At 33.0% G+C, this 13,533-nt stretch overlaps 1 protein-coding gene across 1 annotated transcript; it reads right to left on the bottom strand.

Moving 5' to 3' along the window:
• Nucleotides 1–6,242: 6,242 nt before the first annotated feature.
• Nucleotides 6,243–7,182, bottom strand: LOC110109778 (tubby-like F-box protein 7; the record flags this gene model as incomplete). The annotated part of the gene is made up of 1 exon (XM_028697312.1): nucleotides 6,243–7,182. A coding segment is annotated over one exon (537 nt), but the record flags the coding sequence as incomplete, so codon positions are not given.
• Nucleotides 7,183–13,533: the final 6,351 nt, after the last annotated feature.

Below are 13,533 nucleotides of genomic sequence, written 5' to 3'. Positions count from 1 at the left end.
AATATTTTCTAACCAAGTCTTTTTTAGGTCTACCTCTACTTTTATTAACATAAGCCAAATCTAATACATCTACTTTCTTAACTGGGTTATCAGAAGGCCACCGTTTTATGTGACCAAACAATCTAAGGCAGCTCTAATCTTATCTTCCACTAGAACTACTCCAACCTTTTCATGTATATACTAAACTTAGAAAAGAATTATCCATCATTAACCAAGCTTCACCATTGAATTTAATTTAGTAGATCCCTGGTTGCTACCTTTTCTTCTTCCCCATGCATGCTAACTCCATGTACAGCTTGAGCTACAAAGATGGTTGCACACTGGATAGCTTGGGATACTTCCTTAGGATATGGAAGATTGGTTTTAGCTTCAAGAAGAATAATAAGAGAAATGGAAATTGAGGATGGTTGCCTAGGATCATCCATCATTATCCAAGATTAAGCCCATGGTAACAATGGTTAATTACCATGGTAAGATGTTGGCAGTTAGCATAAGAGCATGTAAATGAACTAATGGAAAAGACATTGAGTATTTAAACCACCATCTCCATCCACTAAGATATTAAGGTTAAACATAGAAAGATAAGCTAAGATCAAACCTATCAAAGAGGGTTTTGAAAAAAAAAAGTGAAAAAGAACTTGGATACAAATTATTAATGAATTTCTATTATGATATTTACTAAGTCCAATAAAGATCTTATAATCCTAAGGTTATGTTATATTCAACCTTAGGATAAGGGCTAAGGTAGGGTTATTGGTATTAAACTCATAGAATGAGTCATGGATTAAAATTGATAAGGAGGAAGGCTTGAAACATCTTTAGGAATGAAGAATTTTGATGCTTAAGAGGAATTGATTTTTTATAACTAAATTAACCAGTAAGTTCATGACTAGAAGCCTTCCTAATTAGAAAATATCAAAGAGGATTGATGAATGAACTTCTCCAATGGATCCATGTTTGGAAATCTATCAGTGATTAGTAGACTACTAAATTTTCTTAATGCACATTGTAGAACAAGCTATCTCTATTATCATTAGATAATTGAATAGGACTCAAAACTCTCATTTTATTGAGCCCCATCATTTTATTGGGGCTCAGGTGTTCAATCTAAGCACAAGATGATAATTATAAAAAAAATAGACTCTAAATAAATCAATGCACTAGTTACACGACTTGAGGCTATTAGATTATAAATTTCATTTATATGCCTCAAGGATTTTAATTCATATCAAATGTATATCGAAAGTACTTTTGAGTTGTATAATAAAAGAGGATTTTCATGTTGAGCAGCCGCCCGACTTTGAAAGTTAATATATTTAAATTATGTTTGTAAATTTTAAAAAAAGCATTATGTATGGATTAATGCAATCCCTAGGGTGTGATATGAAACGCTTAGCATATTTTTACGTAAAAATAAATTAACCAAGGGAATTGTTGACAAGACTTTATTTATTTAGTACTTAGGATCTGATATTTTAGTTGTGTAAATCTATATTGATGAAATTCCTTTTCTAGCTACAAATGACTCAATATGTCTAGAATAATTAAAATGATGTGTCATTATTTGAGATGAGAATGATGTGGAGTTGACCTTATTTTCTAAGGTTTCGTGTTAAAATAGAAAAGAATGAAATATTAATTTGTCAAACTAAACTTATAAAGAAATTTATCAAGAAATTTGATATGAAAGAATGTAATAGCACAAATATCCTCATAAGCTAAAACAATTGCTTGGATAAAGATCTTAGTGATAACTCTATAGATTCATAGTGTTATCAAGGTATGATTGGATCATTGTGATATCTTATAGCAATTCAACCTAGCATTATATTTGATGTCTACTTATATGCATATTTTCATGTTGATCCAAAAGAATTATATTTGATAGTTATTAGGAGTACATTTAAGCAACTGATAAGTATGCCTTTATTAGGAATTTAATATCCTAAAATAGTGCATCATTTTATCTCACAGGATAATTTAATTCTAGCTTTACATGCTATAAGGTTGATACCAATTTCTTAAAGAATTTCTGCTTGGTAAACATGGAAATCTCTTATGAAGACTTCTTCAAGTTCATTGAATGTCTTGAAAGATCCATTCAGTGAATTGGCATGCAACTCAAATTCAAAGCCAATGTATATGAAATTTGAAACATACACTCATGCACATGTAATGAACACTCTAAAAGACTTAATTTTTTTTAAAACTTATTTGTTATGTTCTATAATTAATATAAATCTTATATTATTCATAAAAAATATTTAATAATTTACAGAGTATTAATATTAGTTCAATATGATTTTTAAGTTGATTGATCATGTATGAACAAAAACATTAAGCTTAAAACTTGATTTTCCAAAATATTTTTATTTTCTAGGAATTACAAAAATGAAGATTTTGGCTTAAAAATAGAAAAGAATGCATTTTTATTTTGGAAAAGTATGTAAATACACTCAATAATTCAAATTTAAGTGCTTAAGTAACCACAATTTTCCAATTGAATTTTGCATATTTAATGTATGAAAAATAGGAAATAAGCCCAAATAAACCCCCCAAAAAATTGGATATGCCTAGAACAATTGCTAAAACTTATGGATGTATGCCATGGCCAAATGCAAATAAAAGGGACATTTGGTAAATTACAATATGCAATTTTTTTCATATGAAAAATACCAAATACATGCTAACATTAACCTCAGAATTTGAAATAATTATGAAATAATGCATTTGATCTATTTATTATCTCCTTAAACAAAATTATTTGGGGCTGTTTTTATTTCAATTTCTAAATATACAAAAATAATTCCAATATTTTTTAAATAATTTGAGATATAGGAATACATTATACACCTCCAATGAAAACTTTAAAGTAATGTATGAATTATAGGGATTTTTTAACAATGAAAACACTGTAGAAAAATCCCCACATGATAAGGAAAATTTATCTTAGGTTTAAAATATGACATTTGAAATGCCAAATGAGTTCAAAGATTTCATTGGAATTAAATTAAATTAAAATAGTGAAAGATTGGATTTTTAAAAATAGAAATTATGAAAGAAACACACTTGGAAGGTATTTTTCCAATGTTCAACCTATTTGTGATTAAAATTTAATTTAATTTGGTATTTTGATGATAGCTAGCAAAAATGCAAAATATTTTCTCTTATATCCTGTGGAAATAACCTCAACCGTTGGATATAATATAAGTTAATCCAATCGTCACCACCATTTCTTCTTCCCCGCATGTGAAAAGAAACCAGGGTTTGTGATAGCTTAACTGACATTTCCCAAAGAGATTTCACCCTCTTTAGCTCGAGAAATCTCAAACTTTATGGGGTTAACTTAAGGGTAACCAAGGCTACATAAGGGTGAGTTTAGCTCACTCATCTGTGGCCCTAATACTTCCTTAGACCTAAGCTTCCTATGGCTTTTTATGGTTTTAAAACCTTGCCTCTATGATTGTTTGCTGATGTTGCAAATGATCCCTCACCTTACTGAAAGTGAGTAGAAGTGAACCCTCTCCTAAATTTGATTAAACTGGCGGAATTGAGTGGGTTGACCAAACTTCAAGCTTGGTTTGAGCTCCAATGGCAACTCGGACACTAGATGGGTTGTAATGTTGCTTTAAATGATCTACCCATGGATAAGGTCAATCCTATCAAAGAAGGATTTGAAATAATTTGAAATTTAATGATCAAAGGGTTCCTCTTAAGGACTTCAATGAGTTCAATGGGGATCTTAAGCAAGTCCATTTAACTAAGCTAAGGGTTGAGGAAGACTTAAACCATATCTAGGAATGAACTATAATTCCAAGAAAGAGTATTGATTTGCTCAAGTCCAAATGATTGAGATTGAGGATGGCCAACCCAAAGTTGGCTTGAAGGATACCTTAAACTAGTGAAACCCAAAACACAATGTAGTGTTTTTTAAGATTAATTTACTATTTGAATACCATGAAGTCGTAGAATTTAATATCCTCAAATAAACATTTAAGACTTGTTATACATCATCAATGTTGTTTGAATTGATACATCCTTAATTTTTCTTCAAAGATTTATTGACTAAAGTATTTTAGTTGTACTTAGATTGCCTTGTGATTGTGTTTGTGCTAGTCTATTTGTGAGCTTTAAAGATGCGCCACAAGGAGAAGGATAACATAGTATTTTGAGAGATAAAAATAAGAACCTCATAATGGGTTCAATGAAAGATAAAAAAAAAAATACATATGTTTATCTTTTAAATACAAGTTGGGAGGAGAGCTATACTAAAAAGGCCAAATTCTCCATAATAGTAACATCCTATGCCTGATTACATCATAGGCAAACTTTACGAAAGTCTTAATTAAAACTATGGTCATGATATATAATATTAATGATATATATCAATGAACATGAGATTCATAAAACACCAAAAGAGAATAATCTAAACGAAAATGATTAACGTTAAATCCAAAATTATATAATGTCAGGGATATATGACCTTAGACACTTCGGATTTCCAAATAACTTCTTTCGAGATTGAACTTTATATTTAAATTGATTGTCCTATTAATCCTATATTAAATTTGATCAATTTATTTAAACAAGGGGCTTACTATTTTACAATAATGGTAACTTCACTATTAAGGAATTGCCTATGGTGAAGGCTTATAATATATAAAAGGATGTTAGTCTCAAACCTAAATCTATAATAGGAACTTAACATGCTACTAAGTTTCAAAACTTTGCCAAAATTAATGTGAACAGATGCAAAGTGACTTACAATTAAAATATTACGATAGGTTAAGAATGCCCAACATTAATCATATAATCCCACCAAGAAGATACATCTAACTAGACTCACCTAAGCATTTTAAAAAAGCAAGTATCCAAATATTCATGCAAATGCAAAATAGTACATGTTTGTTATTAGTTAAGTAGTAAAACATATAATCTGTCCATTAAAATAAGACATCATGGTCATGTGGTTATGATATGAATAGAACTATAAATGTTTCAATTAATTATTTAACCCTTAATATGTGAGAGAAAAATATTATGACATATGCTTGATTAACAAGTTTTGCATATGTGTATGTCAACAAAAGGCATCTATCAGTCTCTATTGAGCACAACCATAATGGATATGACAATTAATCAAATATTGACTACACATCAATACACTATAAGGGGCTAAGAGTAGCTTGTATTTATAACATATGAAAGAGCGTGCATGTTCTAAAGAACACAAAATAAATAAAACAAAGAAATTATCATAAATATGAACATTTAAGATATCCCGATAGTATAGTTTTGCAATACACCATAGATAAAATAATAATGAATTTGATATCGTAATATACAATATTACACAATAATCTATTGGGAAAACAAGTTGTGCCTTCTAGGGTACTACATAATAAGTACTTGCAAGAGAAAGTAACTCCACCCTAATACGCATGATTACAAGTCAATCAACATTGATAACCCATCAATACTTCATTTAACCAAACAAAGAAGAAGTGTAATCATAGCTACACCCTAACTCTAGAATACCTAAGGATGTGTTTATTATAACATCTAATGTGCGCTAAGCTAATCTAGTTTGGATGATCATTTAATCATTGTTTTATGTTTAAGTTACAAGTGAGATGAGAACATTCATGCTTATTAAATAAGATTGATTCTAGTTTAAATTATTAATGACTTCAACAATTTGTTAACATATTTTTAATTTGAGGGTTTCACCATTAAGGGTTATAAAAAACCTAAGAGGGATGAACTCAATCCACCTTAATGGAAAAAATGTCATCCTAATGTTTTAAAACCTATGTCTAACATATTTTGGCATTATAAAGAACATAGAGATGGGGGTAGCCCATCTCAAAGTCTAAGATCCTATATCCAAGGGTTTGAGATATGCTATTAGGTACTAATAGAGTGAGGGTAACCTACTACAAAATCCTATATCTTAAATTTAAGGAATAAAATGTTCTAAACTAGATCAAGGGACCGGTCAAGATATTCTATCTTATCATTTAGTCTTGCAAAATTTGAAGCCAGAGATTCTAATCTTACTTGCAAAGCTACCTAACATCATGAAAAATCATCCTAATCATATTTGTGTCAGTTACCCACAGAAGATGAGCAAAAGACACTCCATGTGTACTTCAACCACAAGCTATGAAAACAAAATACCACAATAGAGTAAACCACTTCCAGACAAACAATAATGAAAGAAGATGATACAAATAATAATAAATATATTAAAACAGCATCCAATTTGATTGAAAAATCACACAACTTTTTGCAGTTACAGTAATGTCATCTGTCACACTTTCTAATATTATTACAAGTAAACATGCTGAGTATTCATCATGTGCTTTCTTGACATAAATTTGGTTGATTAATACATTGTATAAGAAGATCAACAGAAGAAGAGAAGATACCCACTGCAAGAGTATGTGAATAAAATACAACAATAGGGCAGAACACTTCACAGAACAAACAATAGTGTAATAAAAGAAAGAAGAAAGTGAGTTAAATACAAATATTAAACATAAAAAAACATTATCCAATATGGAAACAAAATCACGCAACTTTTTATCAGTTAACAGTAATGTCATCTGACCATATTTTCTTTGGCAAGCCACAGCCTCACTTCTATTCGCAGCCAATCTTATTACCAAAGCATGTGAGACAGATGACAAATGCTTGGAAGGCTGAGAGTGGATAAGTGTAATCCATAGTGAACATGTCATCGCCAACCTTCCCAAATTGGAGCAACACAGTTTCCTCATCTCCGACGGCTACCAGCTGGAAGTTCTTAACTGAAGCTACTGTGACTCTTCCATGGAAGTTCAAGCACCAGCATTGAAGTTGTTCGTGCCACCGAGGAGTTTTATTCTTCATGACAAACGGTTCTGGAGGGACTTGGGAAGATAACTTGCAATCAGAATCTATGGTTTCTGGAGGAAGTTGAAGAGTGCAGTGCATCCTTCTTGGTCCTTTGGTTTTAAGAATGTTAAATTTATAGGAGATATATCCAATCTTGAAATTAGCAGCTGGGACCTGTGGACTGATCTGCTTACTGGCAAAACGTCTGCCAGATCGACCGTTTGATGCTTTTGCACCATCATACGGAGGCTGGCTGTCATAAAATGTAAACTTCGTGCCAAGAAAGTCTGACCTGAAAAGGTTTTAGTAATTAACACTTTTTCTGCCTAGGAAGAGAAAGAGAAAGTGTGCCTTCAGACATCCAACAATAGTGTTAGACTTGACATAAACATGCAAAAAGTTGTTTGAACAATCTTGAGGAGGCATTTGTTGTGGAGATTGTTAGACTCAATGGCAGAAAATGCACAAATAAGCAGAATTATGATCATCAAACCAGTAAACTATAACAACTGAAAATAAAACATATTTAATTATTTTTACCTTTTGAAGCTTTAAAAAAAAAAATTACGCAGAAAAAGTAGGTTTCTCCGCATAGCATACATGAAAGATACAAGATCAAGGATTAAATTTCTATGTGCATATGCCGATATGCTAATGTTCTAAAAAGTTAAAATTCAAACTAATAGTGATGCAGCCTACACCGACTTAGAACATTAATTACCTTTTTCCCAACAACTCAATGGTTAGATGCAATATGGTTGCCTATTTTGATATTATTAGTACATGAGATATGGCTGAAAGCTAGTTATTACTTGATCTTGTCCTTAGAAACTTGTATTCTTCTTAAGGGTGAATGATTCCTCGCTTACTTTGTGAGAAAGTCGTTTGTATTTTGCAATCTATCTAATTTTCCTTTCCATTTTCATTCAACATTCCATCGCAAGTTGAACCCCAAAGTGGGAGTTAATTAACATGCCCTGTACGGTATGGAATACTAAAGACCCCTACAGTCGCAGTTCGAGATGAGATTAATCAACATTGACAATCTAACCCCACTATTACCACAACAGCTTCCACAAACAATCTACAACAAACGTCAACAAGTATGGAGTGGCCATTCAACATGTCCAAGGAGTAGCATGAGAAGGTGAAGCCTACACAACAAGCTTAACCTCAAAAGTTATCAATTAGTGATCCTATAACAACCTCCCCTACAAATTATTTGTCGATTACCACCAAAAAGCTTCCGCAAGCAATCTACAAACAAACTTTAACAAGTATGGTGTGGTCAGTCAACATGTCCAAGAAGGATGAAGCCTAAACAATAAATTTACCCTCAAATGTTACTTATCAATCAATGATCCCATAAGCGGTTGTGGCAATGCACCCGATTTTAATGGTAAAGTCAATCCTAAATCTTTTTGTGATTAGTTACATCTCATCAAACATTTTTTGGATGGAAGGAATTAAGTGGAGAATATAAAGTAAAATGTAATGAAAATCAAAATGATGCTTTAGTTTGGCGGAAATAATATCAACTAAGATCTTCGCCACTTCAACATATTTCCACATCGGTTAACTTGAATGAAAAGTTAAATGAAAGTTTTTTCTCATATATTTTTCACAAACTTTATGCTACCTACCTATTTAAGAATAAAAAAGAAATACTCTAATACAACAAACATTCTCAAAAATATTAAATAGACAATTTCAACAAAATAAATGATTAATTGGGTGCAAGATATTTAAGTAAAACAAATCATCTATAATGAGTTAATTTTTCACTAGTTAAAAAATCTAAAAAAAGGCTTATCAAATGATTTTAAAAGCCGAAGAAAAATTAAAAAGGCATTGGAAAAAAAAAAAAACAACTTAATATTTCTAATTTTAGGACTTCAAAAAAATTTGAGCCTCCTAAGCTCCAAACTAGATAGTTTTAAAGGAGCGTGAAGCCCAAAAGAAAATCTAGTATCTATTTATGTGATTAAAAGAGTAGTCATTATGCTTTTGAATGTCTAGTGAGGAAAATAATAATGCTCAATTTAATTATTGAAGAAGATCAAAAAGGCCAATCCATACATAAAAAACGAAGTGAATAGATTATGCAAGAATTTTATGATAAGTACAGTTGGGCTGAAATTCTTATCATTTTTAGATTTTTCAAAGAACCTATGTTGCACCGATACAGACACGGTGGCACGAATATGATACGATTCGGATACAGGACACGTCAATTATTAAAAGTATAGGACGCGAGTACGGCGTGGACATAGCATTATAATTTATAAATCATGCATTAAAATTAAGAAAGCAATTAAGGAATAATATTTATAATGACAAAAATATTAAAGCAATATCATAATTAGTCTTGTAGTTTCTAATTCAAAATAAAAGTAAGCATAAAATGTCTAGTATAACATCAAAAATATAAACATAAACTATCTAGTACATGAAGTTTCAACTATTCAGTAGAATGAACGATAGGATTATCTTTTTCAAGGATTTGTCTTTGGACTTCAATATTATTTTCAATAAATATCATTGTTTCTAAATTCGGGCTCATCAAACGAAAGATTAGTAATCTCCAATATTTTCATTATTTTAATAACATCAAGGCACTCAAATCCATTTCGAGAACATCTCACATCTTGCTATCTTCTACCATATAAGTTGGAGTCTTTCTTGATAGAAGCTGAATGTTTGTATGCACATAAACTAAATCTTTAGCCCAGTAATTTTGTTCCTCTTCATTGTTTGAATGGAGTATGCGTTCCAATTTCTCTCATAACAAGAGGATGATATTTGTCCAAAATGTTTTATGTCGTTGTTTGACGTTGAAGTACTAAAGCTCCATGAATCAATCACCACAACTTTGAATCCATTCTCCACATATACGTAAAAACTCTTGGTCATCAAAGTCTTCTAAATAATAAAAAAATTTTAGCAAGCTCTATATTGACTATTTTTCTCTTCTTCTCATTTGGGACACAATGTTTCAAACATGTCTTCCTCATATTTGAAATTTCTAAATCTTTTTGTGGAGAAACTAATCGAGGATCCTCTTGAAGTCATTATTTACTTGAATATTTTCAAATAATAGAAAAATAAAATAGAATTAAATCATAATTATTAAACAAATTAAGAATTAATTATGAAAAAAATGAAAAAATTTACCTTGGATTTAATAAGTGAACCAAGCAATATAAATATATGTTACTTTTACACCACCTATCTTCTTGAAGAGTATAGATAACACCTCAGAAACTTGAGTTTTCATCGTGTGACTTTCTTACATATACAACAACAACATCAAGCCTTTGTCCCACTATGTGGGGTCGACTACATGAATCCTTTTTCTTCATTGTGTCATGTTGAAAGTCAAATTCTCGTTTAAATCAAATAAAGAAAGCTCATTTCTAACATTTTCTAACAAAGTCCTTTTAGGTCTACCTCTACCTTTCTTAACATAAGTCAAATCTAATACTTCTACTTTCCTAACTGGGTTATCGGAAAGCCAATGTTTTATGTGACCAAACCATCTAAGGCAACTCTCTCTAATCTTAACTTCCATTGGAGCTACTCCAACCTTTTCATGTATATGCTAATTTCATATCCTATCTCTATGGGTAAAGCCACTCATCCACCTGAGCATCCTCATCTCTGCAACACTTAACTTAGTATTATGCTTCTATTTTAATAGCCAACATTTAGCACCATAAAGCATTGCATGTCTCACCACCATCTTATAGATTTTTCCCTATAGTTCGAGGGGGACTTTTCCATCACATAACAAGCCTGATGCATTTCTCCACTTCAACCATCCAACTTGAATTATGCTGATAATATCCCCATCTATTTCACCATCACTTTGAATAATAGATCCAAGATATCTAAAACGAGTACTCTTATTGATGACTTGATAGCCCAAAGTCACAATCCCCTCACTAGGTCTATTACTACTAAAATTACACTCTATATATTCTGTTTTAGATCTACTCAATCGAAAACCTTTAGACTCTAAGGTTGACCTCCATAATTCAAGTTTACCTTCAACTCCTATAGTCTTATCAACAAGAAGAATATCATCAGCAAAAAGCATGCACCAAGGTACATCATCTTGCAAATGTTTTGTGAGAACATTCATGACTAAAGCAAAAAGATATGAGCTTAAGGTTAATCCTTGATGTAATCCAACCAAAATAGGAAAATACTTGGTCAAACCACCTTGTGTTTGAACACAAGTAATAGCTCCTGCATACATATCTTTAATGATTTAAATATAAGTGTTATTAACTCCTTTCTTTTCAAGAACTCTCCATAGAACTTCACTCGAAACTTTATTATATGCTTTCTTTAAATCAATAAAATTCATATGTAGATTTTCCTTATTCTCTCTATATTTCTCCATCAAACCTCTCAATAAATATATGGATTTCATAGTCGACTTACCTAGCATGAATCCAAATTGATTTTGTGAAACATTAATATTACGCTGCAACCTACACTATATAACTCGCTCCCATAATTTTAAAGTATGACACATTAATCTAATTCCTCTATAATTAACACAATCTTGTGCATCTCCTTTATTCTTAAAAATGAAAATCAACACATGTTGACGAATATTTTCGCATCGGCTTGACCCCGATCGAGCCCAACTAGGCTCGATCGCGCTCGATCAACCCAATCGATCATGTCGAGGTGAAATCGACCCAAATTAAACCTCCATTTAATTAAATTAAATCCAATTTAATTTAATTAAAATCAAATCAAATCAAATCAAACCCCGTCGAGCATCGTCGAGCCAAATTCGATACTTTTCGGCACAGTTTTGAGTTCAATTTCATGAATTAAATTGATTGAACCCAATCGGACCCAAACCAACCAAAATCGGTTTGGGTCGAGTCCAATTTGGACTCAATTTCAGCCCTAATTTGTCAATTTGAGCTGAATTTGATTCTCAAATAAAAAAAAATTGAGATCAATGGCTCAGATTTCTTCCCAAATTCTATCGATTCGTGCAAAGAGGAAGCTAGATTGGGCATTTTGGGCGGTGCCTTGTGCGCCTCTAAGAGAAACGAAAAGAGAGAAGGGGAGCCATTCGGCTCCCCCGTGTCTATCCCGTCCCGAAAAAGAAAGCGGGAGCTCTCGTGTGCGGGCGTCCCGACCAGAGCAGAAGGGGGAGGCGGAGTCCCCCCGCGTGCGGTCCTTCCAGCCATAAGAGCCGTTCGGCTCTTCCCTCCGTTTGTCCGTCCCAGGCAAAGCGAAAGGAGGAGAGAGGACTGCGGCTCTTGCACCCGTCCAAGCCAGGAAGGAAGAGGACGACCATGGGCCTCTTGCATGCAATCTAGCCAAGAGGGAGGGCCTGGACATCTGCTGTCTTCCCTTTTTTTGAACTAAAAAGGGTTCTCTCTTGCTGCCATTGTCTTCTCCTTTCTATCGGAGAGCAAAAATTCCCTCATGCTGCTGTTGGTAAGCTTCTCCTCCAAAATCTAGGGCAAAGGTGCTCTGAAAGCAACCCTTGCTACAGTCAAGAGAGGGTAGGAGGCTTCCCCTTCCTTCTGAATCAACTCCGGCGACCTCTCGACGATGAAATCAGCTCCAGGAAACTTTCGAACAGCAAAATCTGCTGTTTGGAACGTGTGGACAGCAGCCACGCAGCTTCCGGGAGACTTTAAACAGTGAAAACTGCTGTCCGGAGTGCTTTGGACAGCAAGTCCACCCTTCAAAGTGCCTTGGACAGCACCGGCAACGTTGGGAACATCAAGGACAGCAACTAGGAGCGCGGATTGGAGCTTGAACAGTGCTTGGAGCTTGGATAGGAGCGCTAGGACAAACCGGGAGAGGTATAACACTAAAACTTAGACAAAATCTTAAGGCTCCCTAGTCAATGGCATGTGGTTGATGATCCAAAGCTTTAGGTCCTTAGAAACTTTGATTTTTGGTCCCCCAAAACCGCTTTGTTGGCTGTCCACTTCGCAAAAACAGTGAAAATTCGGTGATTTTCATTTGTGGCTCTCATGTGAGGGTTCGGAGAGGATTTCGATGCGTGTAGAGGTGTGGGATTAACACCTCTCAATTGTATGTTTATGCATCATATTGTGCCTAATACCTTCGCCTACGTTCAAACCTTAGGCTAAGTATTGTCAGTCAACCATATCTTGAATGACAATGTGTAGGGACTCTCACAACTTGTAGCATGCATGTCATTGTTAGCAAATTATAAGTTATGACAAAATTAACTTAGATATTTGGGAATTGTATCGCTAACATTTGTGATTTTGTCCGAATTTGTTGAATGTAAAGAAAATGAATTCAATTGATTTTGGAAGCTTGCAAACAAATGGTGGGATCTTTCATGAACCCTCAAGTTCATGTTTCAAATCCCATGATAGAAGAAATTATTTGAATACACTTTTGATACCTCTTCAAATTTGGAATGAAAGAATAAATGGTGGATATCTCCAAGCCAAATGTTTGCATACTTAACTAAATTAGTTTGCATGATTTGGATTGAAATTCTTAACTTGTAAAAGTTTGGAAGATAATTAAATAGGCTTATTTAATTCAAAGAAATGAACTTGGGTTGTTTTATGGACCCTCAAAGGCCCATGACCCCTCATGTTTTGGGATTATCTAACCCTATTTTATAAC

The sequence above is a fragment of the Dendrobium catenatum genome, unplaced genomic scaffold (genome assembly GCF_001605985.2).
Source record: "Dendrobium catenatum unplaced genomic scaffold, ASM160598v2 fragScaff_scaffold_911, whole genome shotgun sequence".
NCBI classification, from domain to species: domain Eukaryota; kingdom Viridiplantae; phylum Streptophyta; class Magnoliopsida; order Asparagales; family Orchidaceae; genus Dendrobium; species Dendrobium catenatum.
This window is presented reverse-complemented; position numbering and strand designations above follow the sequence as displayed.